The sequence below is a fragment of the Pipistrellus hanaki genome (assembly GCF_964339955.1).
Source record: "Pipistrellus hanaki genome assembly, chromosome: 3".
NCBI lineage: Eukaryota > Metazoa > Chordata > Mammalia > Chiroptera > Vespertilionidae > Pipistrellus > Pipistrellus hanaki.
Genome location: NC_140505.1, coordinates 96,536,941 through 96,559,144, shown reverse-complemented (window position 1 = coordinate 96,559,144; position 22,204 = coordinate 96,536,941). Strand labels below are relative to the sequence as shown.

The 22,204-nt window shown below is 44.3% G+C and overlaps 1 protein-coding gene across 3 annotated transcripts; it reads left to right on the top strand.

The window, feature by feature from the left end:
• Positions 1-622: 622 nt before the first annotated feature.
• N4BP2L1 (NEDD4 binding protein 2 like 1) lies at positions 623-20,973 on the top strand. 3 transcript variants are annotated; one of them, XM_084878641.1, is made up of 5 exons: positions 625-896; positions 15,852-15,979; positions 16,258-16,346; positions 18,279-18,347; positions 19,296-20,973. In XM_084878641.1, exons 1-5 carry the CDS (start codon positions 727-729, stop codon positions 19,350-19,352), a joined length of 513 nt encoding a protein of 170 aa, XP_084734767.1. In that variant the 5' UTR covers positions 625-726; the 3' UTR covers positions 19,353-20,973. The 3 variants fall into 3 exon arrangements, with proteins under 3 accessions (XP_084734768.1, XP_084734767.1, XP_084734766.1); XM_084878640.1 differs by lacking the exon at positions 18,279-18,347 and adding an exon at positions 18,153-18,229 and having other exon boundaries at positions 627-896; XM_084878642.1 differs by lacking the exon at positions 16,258-16,346 and having other exon boundaries at positions 623-896.
• Positions 20,974-22,204: the final 1,231 nt, after the last annotated feature.

Here is a 22,204-nt window from a genome sequence, read left to right as displayed (position 1 = left end):
AAGCCTTTACTATTCAAAACGCTGTCCACGTTCAACAACTAAAATTATTTCACTTTCCAAGCCCAGGCTGTCGTGTGTGTGTATGTGCGTGCGTGTACATGTGTGTGCGTGTATGTGTATGTATGTGCGTGTGCATGCATGTGTACGCATGCATGTATCTGTGCATGCATGTGTGTAAGTGTGCGCATGTGTATGCGTGTGTATATGTGTATGTATGTGCGTGTGCAGGTGTGTGTAAGTGTGTGTAAGTGTATGTATATGTGTATGTGTGTGCGCGCAGGTGTGTGTATGTGTATGTGCATGTATATGTGTGTGTGCGTGTGCAGGTGTGTGTATGTGTGTGCATGTGTATGTATGTGTGTGTGCAGGCGTGTTTATGTGTGTGTATGTAAGTGTGTGTATGTGTATGTGTATGTATATGTGTGTGCGTGCGTGTGCAGGTGTGTGTATGTGTGTGTGTATGTAAGTGTGTGTATGTGTGTGCATGTGTGTGTGGGGGGCTGGCTTCCAGCGCGGGCGGCTCTCCGGGGCGCGGGCGCCGGAGCCTGGAGCCGCCCGCCGGCCTGCAGGTGGGACCCCCGCCCGGCGCGCTGGGCGGCAGGAGGAGGGGCCGGCCGCCAGCGCCGCCCTCCATCTATCACATGGCCGGGGCGCCACCAAAACAACAGCTTGGGCCGCGGCCGGGATCAGGGCCGGGAAGCCGGGTCCGGGCCGCCGCCCCCGGCCATGGAGGACGGGTTCCTCCAATCCTTCGGGAGGCTGAGCCTCCAGCCGCCGCGGCCGCGGCCGCCCGCCCCGCCGCCCCCGCGCGGGCCGCCCCCGCGCCGCCCCGGCTTCCGGAAGCACCTCTACCTGCTGCGCGGCCTCCCGGGCTCCGGCAAGACCACGCTGGCCAGGTAAGCGCCGCCGCCGCGTCCTCGGCTCCCGCCGCGGGGCCGGGCCGTCCGCCGGCTGCGCGCTGGTCGCCGCCGCCGGCCCCCGAGCCCCGCCGCCCCCCGGGCCTGGCCCCGGGCCCGGCCGCCGCCCCCTGCCGGAGCGCACGCTCGGCCCCGGGACGCGGCGCCCACGGCTGCCCTCCGGCTCGGCGCCTGTGGCCGCGGTGGCTGCGGCGGTCGCACCTGGCCTGCCCACCCCGCGCCAGCCTTGGAGGGCAGGGCCGTGTCCGCCCGCCGAGCAGTGTGTTTGCCGCGGAAGAGGGTCCCTTGTCCTCAGCGAGCTTCCCGCTCCTCCGAGGCGAGGCCGGAGGAGAACCCGGAGCTGCGTTCGGCAGCAGGAGCTGGTGTGGACGGAGGAGCTCCGGGAAGGCTGGCAGCCTGCTGAGGTGTTGCCAGTTGTGGTTAAGATTCCCAGCTCGTGTGTGGAGCAGAAGCCTTCAGCAAAACAATATTGCTTCATTTCCACAGGTTAATGGAAAGGCTGTCAGCATCCTTAACTAAGAAACCGATTTCAGTGGTCCTGTTCGGGCGGGGAGGCGGGGGGTGCGGACGGGGTGTTTGGAGGTAATTTTAAGGGGGCGGGGCGGCAGGGGGATGGACCTCTGTTCACAAGGAAGTATCGTAACTTCTGGATTCAAATCCTGTTTAGTTTCACTTTGGCTTTGCTGATTTGTGGGCTATCACACACTGAGTTTTAAAGGAGGAGGTAGTGTCTTTGCCCGTATTGTGCTGTGTTTATAATTGCTCAGGGAAGTCCTAGGGTGTGTGGAGGCAGGTAGATTTGACCACCAGAAACTGAGTTTTGGGCTTCACCTTTCTCATCTGTCAAGTGAGTGACTTGGCCTTAGCGGCCTTTAAGGCCCCTTGTGGCTCTAACATTCTACACTTTGGGGATTTAAACTCCTGGGTGAAGTTAGCTAACAGAACACGCTGGATGAGACACAGTTTATTAACGAGCATTTCTCTAGGGACAGCTGGTGGGAGCACTGGCCTGGGGGTCTGTGCCTTCAGATCCTGTTCGTTAGGAAACAGCTGGTGACTTTGGGCAATCGCCTAACCTCTCTGGGCTTATTTTCCTTATATGTGAAAACGAAGAGAGGATCTATTTTGAAAAAGTGGCGTTAGATGAAGTTTAAGTTTAAAAAATTGGCTCTCAAAAGAAATTTCAATCGTTGTACTGTTGATATTTGGCTCTGTTGACTAATGAGTTTGCCGACCACCGGGTTAGATGATTTATTGAAGATCCTCCTGACCAGTTCTAGTTGCCAGACTTAGTTTGTTAATAATTGCTAGGTCAAGAGCTGACTTTGGAGTCCATTTATGGCTTCAAATCTAAGCTTTGCCATTCACTATCTGTGATCTTTACTCAACTGCTCTGTACCCCGGTTTCCTTTCCTGTTAAGGGAGGATAGCTGCTCTGCCTACTTCAGAGGGCTCTTGTGAAAATTAAACTTGTTAAACTTTAAAGTGAAGCTGGAAGCGGCTCTGCGAGTTCTCCTGTCCCTCTGGGTGCTGGCAGTCCTGGGGCAGAGGTGCTTTGGCACCCTTGGGTTGGGTTGTGCATTTATACAGAAATCGGGTGATTAAACAAGGAAATAGGTGACAGCTCAGTACTAAGGGAGGCGTGCAGTGAGAGATGGTGTGGTGGATGCCACAGGCTGCCGCCCAGAGGTGTTACCTTGTCTTTTTTTTTCCCCCCCTGGGGCGGGGGGGGGGGGGGCAGTGGAGAGAGAAGGAGAATACCAAATTGTTAAAAAAAAAAAAAAAATACACGTATAGAGAATGGTAAACTGTGAGGCTATCTTATGTATAGTTGGATTCTGGGAATTTAATAATTTCTTTATTCTATGTATTTTCTATAATAAGCATGTATTTTTTGAATCAGAAGAATAAAAATGCTGGTCCATCTTTTTCTGCTTAACTTTTAATATTCATTTGATTAAAGAAACAATAAAAATGTTTTTGAAATTAGGATATGTCTTGTCTTCCAAATCAATGTTGGATTTCTATGATTTTCACCTATTTGTTTTGAAGGAACTGTGGAAACCATCCGTTTAAATTATTTGATGACATTAAAAAAGTTGGAGTTTTATGTGGTTAAAATTTTTTTCATTACATCGGAATGCTAACAAATTAGGATGCCCTCTAAGTTTGTTCTATTATCTCTCTTTCATTTAAAAAACGTTTCAGCTCAGCTGGCATGGCTTAATGGTTGAGCATTGACCCATGAACCCAGAGGTTGCTGGTTCGATTCCTGGTCAAGGCACATGCCCAGGTTGTGGGCTTGAGAGACTGCAACAAGCAGCCAATCAATGATGTTTCTATCTGTCCTTTTCCTTCCTCTCTCTATAAAATCAATAAAAACATATTTAAAAGGAAACATTTCAGAAATAGGTTCTTATTATTGACCTGTAAGTCCTACTTCCAGGAATTCATCTGAAGACAATTGGACAAGCACAGAAAGACAGGAATGTACCTTATAGTTTTTTTTATATATATAAATATATATAATAGAAAATAATGTGAGCCAGTGTAGTCATACAAAAAAATTAATAACAGCATGGCTTGTAAGTCATGCTGTCATTAATGGGTACATAAATGTGTATGTTAAAAAAGCCTACAACAGCCGAAACCGGTTTGGCTCAGTGGTAGAGCGTCGGTCTGCGGACTGAAAGGTCCCAGGTTCGATTCCGGTCAAGGGCATGTACATTGGTTGCAGGCACATCCCCAGTAGGGGGTGTGCAAGAGGCAGCTGGTCGATGTTTCTCTCTCATCGACGTTTCTAGCTCTCTATCTCTCTCCTTTCCTCTCTGTAAAAAATCAATAAAATATATTAAAAAAATAAAAAATAAAAAATAAAAAAGCCTACAACAAAGCTATCTATATATTTTTCATATATACACACACACACACATAACATTTATATGTTATAAGTACACACACACACAAATCCCATATTTGGTTCAAAGAAAGGGGGGGGTACATATCCTCATAGACTAATGTGTGAAAGAGACATCTGTCCATCGACAGCTGTTGACTTCAGAGAGGGGGATTATGAACTTTCCCCTTTGACTTATTTTCTCATGTTTATACAACAAATTGTTAACTTTTTAAATATGGAAATATCTTTTTACACTTGAAAATAGTTTTGTTCAATAACTATGCAGGTTATGGACAAAGCATTTATTTAACAACAAAATAAATGTCATTGCTATACAAAAAGGCTTTCCTAGTTTCATTATCAGTTGGACATATACTAGAAGACTTTAAATCCATAAGCAGATTGATTTTGAATATTGTTATTTTATCTTAATTATTTATTAAATATTATTTTATTATTGATTAGCATAAGAACTAGCCTAGGTTTCTTGATTCTTCAACACCTCAGGTTCGTTTACTTTCTTTTTTTGTTAATGCTCTACTCTACTGTTGAGTCCCCGTAAATTTTTCTTTATTTCAGTTAGTGTATGCTTAATTTCTGACTGGTCCTTTTTTATGTCTTTAAATTCTCACTAAGATACCTGTAAGTCTCTCTAAGTCCCTGAAAGTTCTCATTAAGATCCTTGAGCAACCTCATAACCATAGTTTTGAACTCTGTATCCCGTAGTTTGCTTCCATTTCTTTCATTTGTGACGTTTCTTTGTCTCTGCATTTTGGCTGCTTCCCTGTGTTTTTGCTATGTACTAGTCTTAGGTAGAGCTGCTATTCTCTTGAATTGGTGGAGTGGCCTTCAATAGTAGGTGTCCTGTAGGGCCCAGAGGCTCAGCCTCTCCAGTTACCTGAGGTGGACCCTCGAGGTGGACCCCGTGTGGGCTGTGTGCACAGTCTTATAGTTCAGACTTGATTGTTATTGGCATCACTGGGAGGAATTGACCTCCAGGTCAATTGGACTACAGCGACTGCGGTGGAGGAGCTGCTGTGCAGGAGACACCACTACGGAGCAGGACTTACTTCAGTGGGGCTTTGGTGCTCACTGAGTCTGTCTCTTGGGAGTGTTGTGGATTGTAGACTTGTAATCTGGTATGGTCTGAAGCTGCCCACCAGGTGGACTGGCTCTGTGGCTTCCTGGGAGGTGCAAAGTCAGCCACTGCCTGGGGCCTCCCAGCAGGAAGTGCCCAGGCAAGACCCAGCTGTGAAGCAAGGCAGGCAGGTGCTAGTGCTGGCTTTTGGATCTTTTATTAATAGGTTTGGGGCAGCCTGAGCCAGGACAGGCCATTCATATGCAAAAACCACTGCAGAGAGCTTGGGTGGGTCTGCAAACTGGATGGGGTGGGGTCTCAGGGAATCACCCAGGCAGAGCAAACAGTGAGGGCCAGTCAGCCCTAGAACGGGGAGGTCCGAGCACGGGAATAATGACCCGTATGTGCACACTCATCTGGGAGAAAGCTGCCCGAGTTCCTGCCCCAGTGCCAGGCAGTCCAGTTCCTCCCTGTGCGTCCCTGGGTCCCCAAGGCCCCATCCCAGCGCTGGAGCCCGAGGGATCAAACCCGAGTAAGTCCATGCACCGGCCATTAAGAGGAACTGCTGGGTCCCCGAAACCTCCATCACTCAGCCACAATTCCTGCTGGTCTTTACAGCCCAGAATTACGTGGACTTTTCTTCCCAGCTCTGGAGCTCTGGGCTAAGGTGGCAGGCATCCTGGAAAAGGGCCCTCCCCCCCCCCCCCCCCCATCACCAGAAGCAGCAGCTTCTCACAGGGAGCTTCCACAGTGGAAATATCCCCCCTCGATTAAAAAAATGCCAAAGAGGGTGTAGGACCAGCCTGTTCCATGCCTCCACCCCTCCATGTAGGAGAATGTCTTATTCTTAGGAGACACTTAACAAAGAATTTAGGAACAAAGTGTCATGATGTCTGCAACTTACTTTCAAATGGTTCATCAAAAGTACATGTGAGCCCTGGCTGGTTTTCACAGTGGTTAGAGCACTGGCCTACAGACTGAAGGGTCTCAGGTTTGATTCTGGTCAAGGGCACGTACCTGGGTTACAGGTTTGATCCCCGATCAGGGCAGCCAATCGATGTGTCTCTCTCACATAGATATGTCTCTCCTTCTGTCTCTCCCAGTCCCTTCCACTCTCTCTTTAAAAAAACAAACAAAAACAAACAAACAAACAAACAAAAAACACAATGGAAAAAATATCCTTAGATGAGGATTAACAACAAAAATACATCTGAAGTCCTGGCTGGTTTGGCTCAGTGGATAGAGCATTGGCCTGCAGACTAAAGGCTCCCAAGCTCGATTCCAGGCAAGGCCACATATTCAGGTTGTGGGCTTGATCCCCAGTGGCAGGGAGGAGAGTGTAGGAGGAGGCAGCCGATCAGTGATTCTTTTTTTTTTTTTTTTTTAACATATTTTATCGATTTTTTTTACAGAGTGGAAAGGAGAGGGATAGAGAGTTAGAAACATCCATGAGAGAGAAAACTCGATCAGCTGCCTCCTTTATACCCCCTTACTGGGGATGTGCCTGCAACCAAGGTACATTCCCTTAACCGGAATGGAACCCGGGACCCTTTAGTCCATAGACCCATGCTCTATCCTAGGGGTGTCGAACTCAATCAGAGAAGGGGCCAAAATCTAAAATCCAGCCTAAATTGCGGGCCGAATGGTTTACTGAACAGTCATAAACTGACAATGTCATAAACTGACAGCGGAGTGCAGTGATGACAGCGTGGTGCGGGCCACATTGCAAGGCCTGGCGGGCTGGATTTGGCCCGCGGGCCTTGTGTTTGACACATGTGCTCTATCCACTGAGCCAAACCAGTCAGTGATTCTCATCATTGACTAGAGGCCCAGTGCATGAAATTCGTGCATGGATAGGGTCCCTAGTGGCTCCTGCCTGCTGGCTGCCTGCTGGGCACCTCCCTTCCCCTGGCTGCCTGCTGCTGCCGCCACTGCATCTGGCTGCGGGAGGGGGCGAGGGGAGGAGCTCCCTTCCTCTGGCTGCTGCTGCTGCTTCTGGTGATGGGGGGGGGGGGGGGGGGGCGGGCCTCTTTTCCAGGATGCCTGCCACCGCTGGCCCTGCCCCCTGGTGGAACTCCTGGTTGAATCCCATTTGGGGGGACAATTTGCATATTAGGCTTTTATTATATAGGATGTTTCTATCTTTCCCTCTCCCTTCCTCTATGAAACCAATAAAAATATATTAAAAAAATACATGGGAGAATTAAAATAAATCCACAAATTTGTATGGAACCACAGAAGACCCTGAATAGCCACAGCAATCTTGAGAAAGAAAAATAAAGTTGGAGGAATCATGCTACCTGATATCAAACTACACTACAAAGCTAAAGTAATCAGAACAGCATGGTACTGGCATAAAAACCAACTGTAGATCAATGGAATAGAATAGAGAGCCCAGAAATAAACCCATGCCTATATGATCAACTAATATTTGACAAAAGAGTTGAGAACATACAATGGGGGAAAAGATAGTCCATTCAATAAATGGTGATGGGAAAATTGGACAGATACAGGCAAAAAATTGAAACTAAATCACCAACTTCCACCATACAAAGAATAAACTCAAACTGGATTAAAGACTTAAATGTTAGATTTGATACCATAAATATCATATCTAAATATATTTTCTGATATATCTCCTTGGGCATGGGAAACAAAAGAAAAAATAAACAAATGGGATTATGTCAGAATAAAAAGTCTTTGCACCGTAGAAAAAACCATCAACAAAATGAAAAGACAACCTGCTGAATGGGTGAACATATTCACCAATGATGCATCTGATAAGAGGTTAATATTCAAAATTTATGAAGAACTTCTATAACTTAACACCAAAACCCCCCCCAAGTAATTCAATTAAAAGTAGATAAAGGATCCGAATAGGTAGTTTTCCAAAGAGAACACACAGATGGCCAATACATGTGAAAAGATCCTCAGTGTCACTAATCATGAAAGAAATGATAATTGTGAAGTCATGGTTTCTACCTGAGTTTCTCCCATAGTAGTGATGTTAAGTAAATTTGGTGGGGAACTGGAGAGATAAAGGTTCTATGGAAATAATTTTCTTTCCTTTTCCCCCCTTTTATTGTATTTTTATTTTCTCAATCTCCCCCCCAATGCATGAGGCTCCTGATCTACCACAACAAAAAGCTAGACCTGGGCACTGTCCTTACCACTTCTGAAGTGGATGGAATAGTGTTACTTCCACTTAAGTCTGAGAATCTCACGATTGTCTATCTAATAAGGTCTTTATTTAATTAGGAGAGCTTCTATTGTCCTGCACATTCAAGATGTTATGGTGGCTATCAATGCTAATTGATAATTCAGTCGATAGGACTGATTTTGAAGGAATAAACATTCAGGAAGATCACTGCACCCCCCAAGTCCATTAGAGCTGTAGAGCTGCTTGTTAGGTGGACTGTAGACTACAGTCAGATATGTCTTAGGAAATGGTGAGACGTGGTCTTGAGCAATTTTACTTTCACTCTCAGGTAAAGCAATCTAAGGAGAGTAGTTTCTCTGTTGTGATTTTTTTTTTTCCCCAGAAGGGAATAGAATTCAAATAAGATGTGCATTGTGTCTTAAAGCTTTTTAAAAGAAAACACCAGAATATTTACTTCTAATAGATTTCATAAGCCATAAAGAAAGAGGAAAACAAGAGTCAATATGACTGGATAGGAAAAAAAGTATTCAAATCTGAAAATGATGAAAAACCAAAACAAACTCTGTGAGTGGCAAATTTAGGAAGACAAATGAAACCAGATTTAGAAGGGATTAAATCTGGGACCAAATAGAAAATAAAAATCTTGGAACTTATATCCTTAGTTGCTTAATTAACACACAAAAGTAAGGAAAATAAGTTATACACTATCATTTAACCTGAATGTAGCTCTCATTAATAGACTAGATAATATTGATAAAAATAACTTAGAAGCTGTAAAGTGTTCACAAATATAAAATATACACACCTGAACATGCATTCACTGCTGTCCTTAGATTGTTTCTGTGGTGTCTTTATAACAGTTGCATGCATTAGAGGTTTAAGTTAGGACTTATGATTTGGGGTTTTTATTTTGAATATCTTTAAAGTAAAATAAAAAAAAAATATGGAAAAATGTGAATTTCTTTCATCAAATCCTCTTTGTACCTCTCTTTGATATCACTTTTAATAGTGGTAGATTTGAAATGGCTGCCTCTTTTTTTTAATAATATATTTTATTGATTTTTTTTACAGAGAGGAAGGAAGAGGGGTAGAGAGCTAGATGAGAGAGAAACATTGACCAGCTGCCTCCTGCACACCCCCTACTGGACATTTGCCTGCAACCAATGTTCATGCCCTTGACCAGGATCGAACCTGGGACCTTTCAGTCTGCAGGCCGATGCTCTATCCATGAGCCAAACAGGTTCCGGCGAAATGGCTGCCTCTTGTGCTGCCTTTCCCTCTCTGTGCCCTGTCCTTTTGTGTGGGTGGGCAGTGACTTGCTTTGGAGGATAGCATGTGGTGGATGCTTGGCAGCTTCCACTTTTGCCCTCTTGGAATGAGTGAAGAGGCCTGGGGAGCCTGGGTGAGGATGAGAGACCATGTGGATAACGGGCAGTGAGCAGCCAGCACCCCATATTATTGTACGAAGTCTGCGCTGCAGGACTGGTCCCAGGCAAGGCCAGCAGAACTGCCCAGCTGAGCCCGACCCAAACGCTGACCCACAGAACAAGTTCATCCCCTTTCCACACACAGACTTCCCAGAATCTGGGGATGACCATTATGTTCTACTTATATCATCTGTTTTCAGCTTCAACACCCCAAAAGTCCTTTGTGATTTTTGGTCATCTGACAGTTTCCATGGTTTTCAGGCCTCACATTGACCTGGACACTTCTCTCTCGACATATTCCAGCTTGCCAACTCCCTCTTTAAATTGTGTAGTACTCAGAATTGAAAAGTGTTTCAAATACGATTTCCACTTTTAAAAATGTTGTTATTTAAAAAAAGATTTGCACTTTTAACCATAGTATTTTTGTTCTCATTTTTCTTGCTCATAACACACCCTCTGTCAGGAGCTTCCTCCTCTTAGTTCCTTCCCCGAGAGACAACAGTGTCTTGACAGTGCTTTCTTGTCACAACTGGCTCCCAACGCTCCATGCTTGTGGGATTCAGGTGTCCAGCTCATTGCACTGCGCCAGGCCAGTAGGCAGGGTTTGGCTCCTTGGCTGGGCTGTGAACTCATTAAAAGCAGTTATTTTATTTTACTTTCGTACCTTAACACTTTACATAGTACGTGGCATATGCCAAGTGCTCAATAAATGTTTAATGAGTTGGATAATTATCTAATGTTCTTTGGGTATTAAAATATATTATCTTCTGGAGAGAAACCAAGATGGCGGCATAGGGTAGACACCTAAATGCAGCCTACTACCGTGTTTCCCCGAAAATAAAACATCCTCCGAAAATAAGACCTACTTACAGGTTTCCTTCTGAGTGAAATATAAGGCATCCCCCTGAAAATAAGGCCCCCCCAGGCTCTGTCTCAGAATGAAAATTAATTTACCGTAAACTGGTCGCTAGGGCCGCCCCGACTGGCGTCTAGCAACCAGTGACATTCCGCGGAGTCCTGACGTCACTGCTGTGTAGAGGCGGAGCAGAGGTCGGAGTGAACGGTGAGTGCAGGGCGGGAGAGAGGAGGAGATATGAAGACATTTCTTCACGAAAGAAAAATAGATCAGATAATGATTCCCGCAGGAATGATGGCCTATTTCCAGACTCTTGATATTGCAATAAACAAGCCATTCAAAGACAATTTGCGCATGGAAATTAATGACTACATTGAAAATAGAATGGAGAGAAATCAGCGTGGAAACTTTGTGAAACCTAAACTGCAAGAAGTTGTGACGGGTGAAGAATTCATGGGAGAAAATCACTGACAGTTGCATTGCAAATGCACTGCGAGCAGGCTACCTTGACAAGAAGTACTCATTTAAAGACAGTGCTATTGCTAAACATGAGAGATTTGGTCCACTGATTCTGAAAGAAATGGAGTCACAAGAAATTCACCAGGAAATTCAGGAATTGGATTGTTATGATGATGTTCCAGAAGATGATGACATGATTGTCATTGAATAAATGAGTAAATTCTTGATACTGTAGGATTCACAGTTTGTCTGGTTTGTGTTGACAACTACCGTACTACCGTACTGTATACAGGTAATAAATTTCCTTTATTTTCATTTAACAATAAATGTGTACCGTATTCTTCTTCATGGAAAAATAAGACATCCCCTGAAAATAAGACCTAGCGCATCTTTGGGAGCAAAAATTAATATAAGACACTGTCTTATTTTCGGGGAAACAGAGTACAACAATTATAAACTTACAACTGGAAAACAGAGGAAACATCACCCTGAAACACCAGACGGCTGTGGTCCATGGTCCCCTGTGGCTGTGGCTGGCCCGGGAGAAGCTGGCCCAGGTCCTGGGTGCCTGTGGCCAGCCAGAGGGAGGGAATCCCGGGTCCCAGGTGCCTGCGACCAGCTGGAGGAGGGAATCCTGGGTCCTGGGTGCGTGGCAAGGCAGAGGTGGGTAGGAGCAATCAGGCCAGCAGTGGAGCAGTTAGGGCCAATCAGGCAGGCAGGCTGGCAGAGGTGGTTAGGGGTGAACAGGCAGGCAGGCAGGCAGGCAGGTGAGTGGTTAGGAGCCAGCAGTCTCAGATTAGAGAAGCAGTTGGACATCCCCCAAGGGGTCCAGGATTGGAGAGGGTGCAGGCTGGACTGAGGGACCCCCCTCCCCATGCACAAATTTTGTGCACCGGGCCTCTAGTTTACATTAATAAAAGAGAAAGATGCAAATTTTTTAAAAAATATTTTATTTTATTTTATTTTATTTTTTAAATATATTTTATTGATTTTTAACAGAGAGGAAGGGAGAGAGATAGAGAGCTAGAAACGTCGATGAGAGAGAAACATTGGCCAGCTGCCTCTTGCACACCCCCTACCGGGGATGTGCCCGCAACCAATGTACATGCCCTTGACCGGAATCGAACCTGGGACCTTTCAGTCCACAGACCGATGCTCTACCACTGAGCCAAACCGGCTTCGGCAAAAGATGCAAATTGACCGTACCTTCATGACACCCACCAGCCAATCAGGAGTGGGTATGCAAATTAACCAAACAAAGATGGCAGCAGGTTAACTTGCATACACAGGCACGAGCAGCCGGGGGTGGGGTGGGACGTCACTATGGCCACAATGAGGGCGTTCCGCACCACCCCAGCTGCTCCAGACCTCTGGGCAGCGTGGGAGGGCAGAAAGGCGGCTCCAGACTGAAGCACAGATGGTGCTCGCAGCCAGGGAAAGGAAGGCCCATTTTTATATGAATCTTCATGCATCGAGCCTCTAGTCTATACTAATAAAAGAGTAATATGCTAATTAGACCGGGAGACTTCGGACAAAGCCATGGTGGCGGGGCCGAGGCAGAGGCAGTTAGGGGCAATCAGGACAGGAGAGGGCAGCTGGGGCTGATCAGGCCAACAAGGGGGGGGGCAGTTGAAGGTGAGCAGGCTGGTGGGGGGGCAGTTGGAGGTGAGCAGGCTGGTGGGGGGGCAGTTGGAGGTGAGCAGGCTGGTGGGGGGGCAGTTGGAGGTGAGCAGGCCAGCAGAGGGGGGGCAGTTGGGGATGAGCAGGCTGGCAGGGGAGGCAGTTAGGGGCAATCAGGCCAGTGGAGGGGTAGTTGGGAGTGAGCAGGTCGGCAGACAGAGGTGGTTAGGGGTTATCAGGCAGGCAGGTGAGCCGTTAGGAGCTAGCAGTCCTGGATTGTGAGAAAGGTGTCTGACTGCTGGGATCAGGCCTAAACTGGCATCCTCTGAGGAGTCCCAGATTGGAGAGGGTGCAGGCTGGGCTGAGGGAGACCCCCACCCTGTGCACGAATTTTGTGCACTGGGCCATATGTCCATAATAATAGAAGTGTAATATGCAAATTGACCAAATGGCCAAACAGCAGAATGACCACCATCTGGATGAAGCCAGGGCTATGGCTGTGAGGGAGGGATCGAGGCAGCTGTCATGGCTGCAAAGGCCTACTCTTTCATGAATTTTGTGCATCAGGCCTCTAGTTATTAATAAAATACCAGTACTTTGCAGTTGTAAAGTGTTTTACCATTTTCAAAGTGTTTTCCCTTACCTCATTTTAGCCTTGCTAGCAGCTCTGTTTATTTTTATTTTATTTATTTATTTTTAAAAATATATGTTTTGTTGATTTGTTTTACAGAGAGGAAGGAGAGGAATAGAGAGTTAGAAACATTGATGAGAGAGAAACATCAATCAGCTGCCTCCTGCACGCCCCCTACTGGGGATGTGCCTGCAACCAAGATACATGCCTTTGATCAGAATTGAACATGGGACCCTTCAGTCTGCAAACCGATGCTCTTTCCACTGAGCCAAACCAGTTAGGGCAGCTCTGTTTACTTTTAACAGTTTTATTGATTTCAGGGAGGAAGAGAGAGGGAGAAAAATACAAACGTTAGCATTGAGAGAGAATCATTGATTGGCTGCCTCCTGCACACCCCATACTGGGGCTCAAGCCTGCAACCTGGGCATGTGCCCTGACTTGAAATCCAACTGTGACCTCATGGTTTATACGTCGCCACTCAACCACTGAGCCATGCCGCTGGGTTAGCAGCTCTGCTTAATTTGTATTTTTTAGTAAAGAAAACAGAAGCTTAGAGAGATAGGTCACATGACCAGAAGGGGCAGAGGCAATACCTGAACCCACGTCTTTCTCAGTGATGTAGGTGTTCACTCCCACCTGTGGCCCCAGTGCTTCCCATTCATTCTGTTCTTTCCTGTCCAGAGATGATTTTTCTTGATGGAGATGAACAAACGAGGAGAAGAGTTCATAACTTGACACTCAACCACTTAGCCACACCAGCCAGATGGAATTTGTCTTGAAGTTAGAATTAGGCTGGCGAGTGCTGTAGGGATAAAGGAAAGAAATACACTCACTGTTGTCAGGGGTTGCCCTAGGTGCTTTCCCATGTTATTAGATCACCAGAGGCCCGATGCACAAAATTCATGCGGGGGAGGAGAGTCCTTCAACCTGGCCTGTGTCCTCTTGCAATCTGGGACCCCTCCGGATGTCTGCCTGACGGGCCCGCTCCCCCTGGCAGTCAGCGACCCTCACTGCCTACTGCCCGCCTACTCACTGCTCCTTGCCACTTGGCTCGCTGCTCATAGCGCTGCTGTGGAGGGGGAAGAGCTCGCCAGCTGTGAGCCCGGCTCTGGCTGAGCGGCACTCCCCTGTGGGAGGGCCCTGACAGCTGGGGCAGCTCTTGTGCTGAGTGTCTGCCTCTGGTGGTCGGTGTGCGTCATAGCGACGGGTGTTCTGCCGTAATGGTCGCTTAGGCTTTTATTTTATAGATTGTCATCACCGAGCAAGATGGGTGTCAGTGCCCTCGATCTTTACAGATGAGGAAGCTCGGGTTTATCCACTTACTACCTCACATAATATGTCTCCTCCCCTAAGAAAGTCTAAATAAGTATTTTAAGTGAAAACATCTTGTTATTTTGTGCATAACTTAATGTGCTTATTTTCTTTCTTTCTTTCTTTTTAAACGGGGGGGGGGGGGCACTCCATGGTAGTTTTATTTATTTATTTTCTCATATTTTCATATTTAGAGTGAGTGACAGATTTAGGAAGATGTGGGGAATGTTGGGCCTACCTCTTTCTTTCTCCTATTGTGTTTTCATTTGGTTTGGGTCACTATTAAAATGTAAATACGGCCCAGCCTGCATGGCTCAGTGGTTGAGTGTCAACCTATGAACCTGAAGGTCATAGTTGGATTCCCAGTCAGGCACATGCCCAGGTTGTGGGCTTGATCCCGTATGGGGTGGGCAGGAGGTAGTCAATCAGTGATTCTCTTTCATCATTGATGTTTCTCTCTCCCCCTTTCCCTTCCTCTCTGAAGTCAGTCCTATCTAATAAAGAGAGAATATAATAATTGACCCTCATGCCATCGCAAAGATGGCAGTGCCCACAGCCAATAGGGAGGGAGTATGCTAACTGATTGCCCTGCCCTCAAATATGGCAGCACCCACAGCCAAGAAGGAGGGAATATGCTAATTGACTGCCACACCCTCAAAGATGGCAGCACCCATAGCCACAAGATGGCACCGAGGCCCTTCAGCCCCCCAGCCACCCAGGGCTAGCCCGAGGCTCAGGCAAGCCTCAGATGGCAGCTGCCCAGCCGCCCAGGGCCACCCAAGACTCAGGTAACCACGGCCGGCTTAAGCTTGCACTGCTGACAGTGGCACAGAGGTGTGATGGGCGCGTTGCCTTCCCCTGATTGCCAGGTCACCTCCTGCCGTTAGGGCTCCCAGACTGTGAGAGGAGGCAGGCCTGGCTGAGGGACTTCCCCTCCAGTGCATGCATTTCCATGCACCGGGCCTATAGTAACAATATGTTTTAAAAAATGTAAAAATGCTACCTAGTAGGGATAGTACACACCCATCACTTTTATCTACATTTCATATTTGAGCAAGAATTAGTTTCTGAGATGGGTCCTTAGAGAGAGCAGAGTTCCAGGAGATGGGACCCGGGACAGGTGAGAGTTTAGGGGAGAAGAGAAGGGCACTGGTACATCCCAGAAGAACAGCAGAAGGAACTGGGGCCCATAAGGAAAGATTGTCATCCCACTGTCAGCTTCATTTTCTCCAGTCAGTCCTGGCTGCTGCAGGAGCCAGTGGCAGCGACAGCACTGCTCAGTGTCAAGAGTTAGGCACTTAGCCCACTCCTGCTTCTTTGGTAGGAGCAGGGCCTTCTAAAGATAATAAGCATCTCTGTTTTTAAATTAAATTTCAACAACTCAAAACCTGGTGGTCTCATAATTACAAATTGCTAAATGTTAGAAACAGGAGATGACTTTCTATTACAACAATGCACGGTCATCAAACAGTCTCTTCTTCCTCACTTTCCAGACAATTGCAGCACGACTTTCCCAGGGCCCTGGTTTTCAGCACGGACGACTTTTTCTTCAGGGAAGATGGCACCTATGAGTTCAACCCAGACTTCCTAGAGGAGGCTCATGAGTGGAACCAAAAAAGAGGTGACAAATTCTTTTTTAAACTCCTGAGAAATCCTCTTGTGCACTTAGAGTGTAGCTGCTGCAGAATGATGCATTTAATTGCCACTCTCCCCTCCCCCCAAACAGAATGCCAAACCTTCCTAGATTCCAGGAAAATGATTGATAATGGGTCCTGAAATAGGCGGCATTAACTTTGTGTGATGAGGACATGCTGTAATAAAATGGCAAGATATGGGTATGCTCGCCCTTTCTGTCTGACTGTTGCATGTTGTTCACTGTTGTATAACATTGTGTTGCAGCAAGAAAAGCAATGAGGAATGGCATAACCCCCATTATTATTGATAATACCAACCTCCACGCCTGGGAAATGAAGCCCTATGCAGTCATGGTAGGAAGAAGTATCATTCTGAATTTTCAGTTATGGACATTTTGTGAGAAAGTTGAACCTTTTGTTCTTTCCTCATTTTCTGATCTTCCACGATCTCTTATGTATTAACAGTGTCTCACAGAGCAGGTAAAGCAGTTATTTTTATGTTCCTCTGCTGTTCAATGGCTCAAATTTGCTGACATGCTATTATCACCTTAAGGGTACAAGTTGTAAATAGTCCTGGATCAGAATTTTTGTCTTGTTTGTTTTCCTAAGGGAAGGTCCATGTGGAGTACCCACGGAACTTGCAGAGAAATTGGATTAACAGAGTTATGGATTTTATTAGGACAGTCTGCTTTTCACTAGCCGGAGAGTTCAGTACTAGATATTGTTGCTGCAGGGGAGTTTCAGGGCAATAAAGTCTTTAGTTTAAAAACAGATTTAAGATTAACACTATAATCCTATTAAGACACTAGCGTGCAAATTAACCATTCAACTCTTGTCAGAATAGGAAAAAACAATAGGATGAATACTGTGTGCACATTTTTCTTTAATTTTAAAGAGTCTGACTTGTTTTCAGACATGTTTCATCTCTTATACTAGTGACTTTTCATTCCCTATTGGGTGTAGGAAGGAGAAAAGATCCAGACACAATCAGGGGCAGGAAGAAGACAGCTGGAGGTTCTGCTTTTGTCACATGAATAGCTCCCAAACTGGGCTCAAGGCAGTGTTTTAGGTCTCTTGCACATTTTGGGTAAAATAGCTTATATACAGGCATGTTTTTTTCTAACTATATTCTCATCAACTTCATGTAGGCCCCAAGGGTGGGACTTTGGTGAAAGCAGGAGGGAATGAACATTATCGTTGTGGTCACTTCAGTTCATGGATCAAGAGTCCACTTGGGAGAGAAATGAACAGGGATGCGAAGAGGGAAGTTAATTAAGGCACAATTCAAAACCACAAGAACTGAAAGTCACTTAAGGGAAGTCATGTTACTTTAAAAAATACATATATTATTTTGATTTCAGAGAGAAAGGAAGAGGGAGAAGAGATAGAAACATCAAGGATGAGAGAGAATCATTGATCATTGCCTCCTGCAAGCCCCCTCACTGGGAATCGAGCCCTCAACCTGGGCATGTGCCCTTGACTGGAACCGAACCTGGGACCTTTCAGTTTGCAGGCCAGTGTTCTATCTACTGAGCCAAACAGGCTAAGGCTCATGTTACTTTTTATTTTCTGGATATGTATAATCTTTTTCAGCCATCCATAGCTATTAATAAGACCCAGAAATTAGTTATTTTCCATATTGGATGCTTAACTCCTTTCCTAATTAGAAGTGTTCATCTCAAGAATGAATAGGAAATCTTTTTACTTAGCTCTTTTCATTCAACTTTTATTAGTGAGAGTTCAATTTGAGATAAAAACAGTGAATTTATGAATTCAAAGGATATTTGGGTGTTTATATGTAAGCTGTAAGTTTTCTCTTTTTTTGGTAAAGTTTTCTAACAAGGAAATGGGAACAGTGTACTGAGCCACACTGAGCTGCTTTTGGAAGGAAGAGTATGTAAAGGATGGGGAAATCACTTTTATTTCATGAGCTCTGCTTCTGTGGCACCACCATTTCCTAACCAAGTCATGAGGAATAGGACAAGGCATTTGACAGACATAAATCTATGATAATCCTATAAGGGACTCTGAGAAGCCATTGAGGTGTTTGCTCATGGACAGAAACTATAAAAGATATGCAGTGAATGTTTAATGCCAGTATGAACATTCCCATGCATACATGCCGTGTGTTCAATGTTTTATGTACTTTTGGAAAATTAGGCACTTGAAAATAACTATGAAGTAATATTCCGAGAACCCGAGACTCGCTGGAAATTCAACGTTCAAGAGTTAGCCAGGTACTTCTGTGTTTTCCTAGCTCCTCATTATATGTCCTGCTGTTTTCAGGTATTTCAGACCGAACAAAAGAATCTTTTCAGGCTGGAAATGGACATGGTAGTTTTCAGGCCAAAAATGGTAATTCTTAGAAACGGATAACTTGTAAGTTATTAATGTGAAGACTTTAGTTTTGAGTCAGTTTTCTAATATAATGCTAAATGCTAAAATCTTGGCTTGAACTGAGTCCTCCAAAAGAATACATTTAACATTTGGCTAAAATGCTTCTTCATTAATGAACATTTAAAAGCACTTTCTTCTGCATGGAATTATACATGTCAGTGGTGTTTTTGCATTTAGGCTAAATAAATATCTTTAGATGCTGTGAAGTCTGTGGTTCATTTGTGGTCCAGATGCTACTTCTAATTTATAAGCAATAAATGTCCAAATAATACTAACTTGTTGATTGAATGCATGGGTTGTGATATTGTCTGTGTTATTTGATAATGCCAATGATTTAAGTAACCAGTGAAAACAGAATTTCCTTTTTAGGAATAAGGCTAGTTTATCTTACGGTTAAAAGGAGATACAGTGTTTCCAAAGTGGATTTGTGAACTGCAACCACAAGAGCTGGATGTTAAAAATCCTCGTTCCTGGCTCCCTTTCCATAATTGGAATCTCTGGGATTACATTGTGACTTATATCCCCAGTTGATTCTCACGCCCACTAGGATTTAAGATTGTTTGAATAAGCATTTAGAAGTGTCGAGGACGAACTCATGTAAATTGATATATTCATGCTTAACAAGCAAATATACCATAAAAAGATCTCCTGGTGTTCCTTTGTGTCTTGAAGCACAGAATTTCTGATGCATTAGCTCTCTAAGGCGCAGGGGGGTTAGGTGTGCAGGACAGCATGGAAAAACAGGAGTGGAGCCTGGAGGAGGGCTGCATAACAAGTTATGCTTTTGTCACAGTTAAACCCTGAGGATAGAGTGCATATGTGTGTAATACTACAGGACTTGTAAAATACGAGTAATTCACTTGGATATATGGCCTTAACTAAATGTTTGCATGTTTTCCCATGTAGAAGAAACATTCATGGAGTCCCAAGAGAAAAAATACACCGAATGAAAGAACGATATGAGCACGGTGTTACCTTTCATAGTGTGCTTCGCGCAGAAAAGCCAAGCAGAGCGAACAGAAGCCAGGACAGGAGCGGAGCATCGCCTTCCACGGGGGCGGGATACTGGAGCACCTGCGCAGAGCTTCCGCCCCGGAGGGCCGGGCGCTTGGCCCAGGAGAGCTCCTTCACCAGGAGGGGGGGCTGCCACAGTGGGTATTAGAGGCTGCTCTTACAGGCAGCGTTTTCCTAAATCAGTTTTTACTTCAATTTTCGGTATTTATTCTTTGTTCGGTTTTAGTCAGAGCCCTAATTCCAGTGTAAATAGTTGAACCTGAATGTTTTTGAGCAGAAGTCATCATATTCATCTTCATCAGACATTTGTTAGTGATGCTCTATGCATGGCCTGATGCTGGGAGTTCTGCAGGTTTGGTTAGACCAAGTCACTCTCTCTAGGGAAACAATTAATTTGAAGATGAAACCTGAGAAACATATCCAAGAATGTAATCAATTAGTCACATAGGTTCATAAAGTGTTTACAGTAAATATAAGCTTCAATACCACTTTCTCTGAAGTAATCTATTTTTTCAGGAATTCATCTCCATCAGGAAAGTTGGAAAGATGGGAGAAAAGATGAGAGGCAGGAAAAACTTTAGTACCATTGCTACTTTTTAAATCTATGTATCCAAAAATGTGAAATATATGGCTGTAATGATGATACTGATTTTCCTTAAAAATGAATATACTAAAAAGTATACATCTAAAGGAATACTTTCCTTCAAAGTAGACACTTTGGGAAATTATTCCTTTATTCTTATGACATGTCATTGTTAAAAATGTCAAATCCTTCTTAATACCTATACCAGCTACTGAGGAAAATCAGTGTCATTATTTGAAGTCACTATTTATAGTTTCGTGTTTTAACTACCACTCTATTGAACAGTATTAAATCTGAATAACTTTTGGCTGATGTGCTAATAGCATAAATAAAACAAGCCTTCTTTATAAAACTTCAATTTTTAAGATGAATCATTAAGCAACTTTTAAAATTTTGCTTATAAGTGTAATTAGTGGGCAGCCCCAGTGTTTGGGAGTACAAGAAACTGAGCACCCCAGGATCCAGGTCACAGAGGGATAAGGTGAGCCATGTTGGTGTTTATGACATCAAGACAATGACGTTCGCCGAAACCGGTTTGGCTCAGTGGATAGAGCTTCGGCCTGCGGACTAAAAAGTCCCAGGTTCGATTCCGGTCAAGGGCATGTACCCTGGTTGCGGGCACATCCCCAGTAGGGAGTGTGCAAGAGGCAGCTGATCGATGGTTCTCTCTCATCGATGCTTCTAACTCTCTATCCCTCTGTAAAAAATCAATAAAATATATTAAAAAAAAAAAAAAAAGACAATGAAGTTCTACCACAACTCTGGAGTATCCCTCAAACCAATACTGAATTTGTGAATCCAAATTAAATCTGAATACAGGAATCAGATTTCGTGTGAGACCCAAAATAGGTAAGAACATGTAGGATGTGTGCTTTATTTCTTGTTGACTACAGCTTCTCGCTAATGTTCTGTGAAGTATTATTTTAAATGTCTTATATAATGGTGCTTTTATGATTATTAAAAATTATAGTATATAGTATTGCTTTATATGGGTTTGTCATTGAATTGCCTTTTTTGTTCAACAATATAAAAAATTTAATTACCTAAATCCCACAGAATTCTACCATATTAAGATACAGTTTTTCACTCTGGCCAGTTTTGCTCAGTAGTTAGAGCGTCAGCCCAAGGACTGAAGAGTCTTGGGTTCGATTCCTGATCAAGACCATGTACCTTGGTTGCAGGTTTAATTCCCAACCCCAGTTGGGGCATGTGCAGGAGGCAACCAGTCAGTGTCTCACATCATTGTCTCTTGCATTCTCTCTCTCTCTCTTCCCCCCCTCCCTGCTCTGCCTCCCTTTTTCTCTCTCTCTAAAAATCAATGGAGGGAAAAAAATCCTCAGATGAGGGTTTAAAAAAAAAGAAAAACCAAATTTCCTATATCATAAACTTATTTACCAATCTTCTTTAATAAATAGGATATAAAAGACAAAATTAACCTTATTTTTTACTTGCTTACATAAATTATTTTTATCTATGCACTTTAGAAAGACTATTTTACTTTGACATTCCATAATCTGGCTCTATTGAACTCTCAACATCTTGATGACAACCAGCAATGCATTTAATTGTTCATTAACATTTTAAAATTGGCATCTCCTTTGAGTAACCCAAGTTTGACTGATGAAACTAAAATATAGTGAATTTCAATAGATCTAAGGTATTATTATCATTTTACTAAGTTCTATGTGTCTAAGCAAACATGTTCCACAATAATCCTCTAATTATCATAATTCACATAATACTGCTGTCCAGGCCAAGGTAATCCAGAGTGTCTAGTCAATGTGATTATTGCTGAATTCACTCAATCAGGAGGGCTTGACTCATTTAGGTTAGTAGAAGGAAGGAGTGTCAGAGAACCCAAATTGGAATTACCTTCCTTTGATTACAAAGAATCCAAAAGGGTCAGAATTCAAGCTCTCCCAGTTTCCCTGGCCTTTTCTTTAGGACTCTTGGGCTAGTAGACCTAAGGGACCACTAGGGAGAAGTGGCCCCAGGTTATAGATCCAGAGCTCTTACAGAGTTCAGAAGAATAGTTTTCTGGTCTATTTGCCTCTTTTACCTCCCCCCTCTCCCAGATCCTCCATATAATACCTAAAATATTTGGTAAGGAAACATAAAAATAATTAGTCAAATGCCATCAACTTTACATATCCCTGCTAGAAGTGATCTATTTCTCTGATCTATATACTTTTTCAAACCCTCAATGCTGACATATATT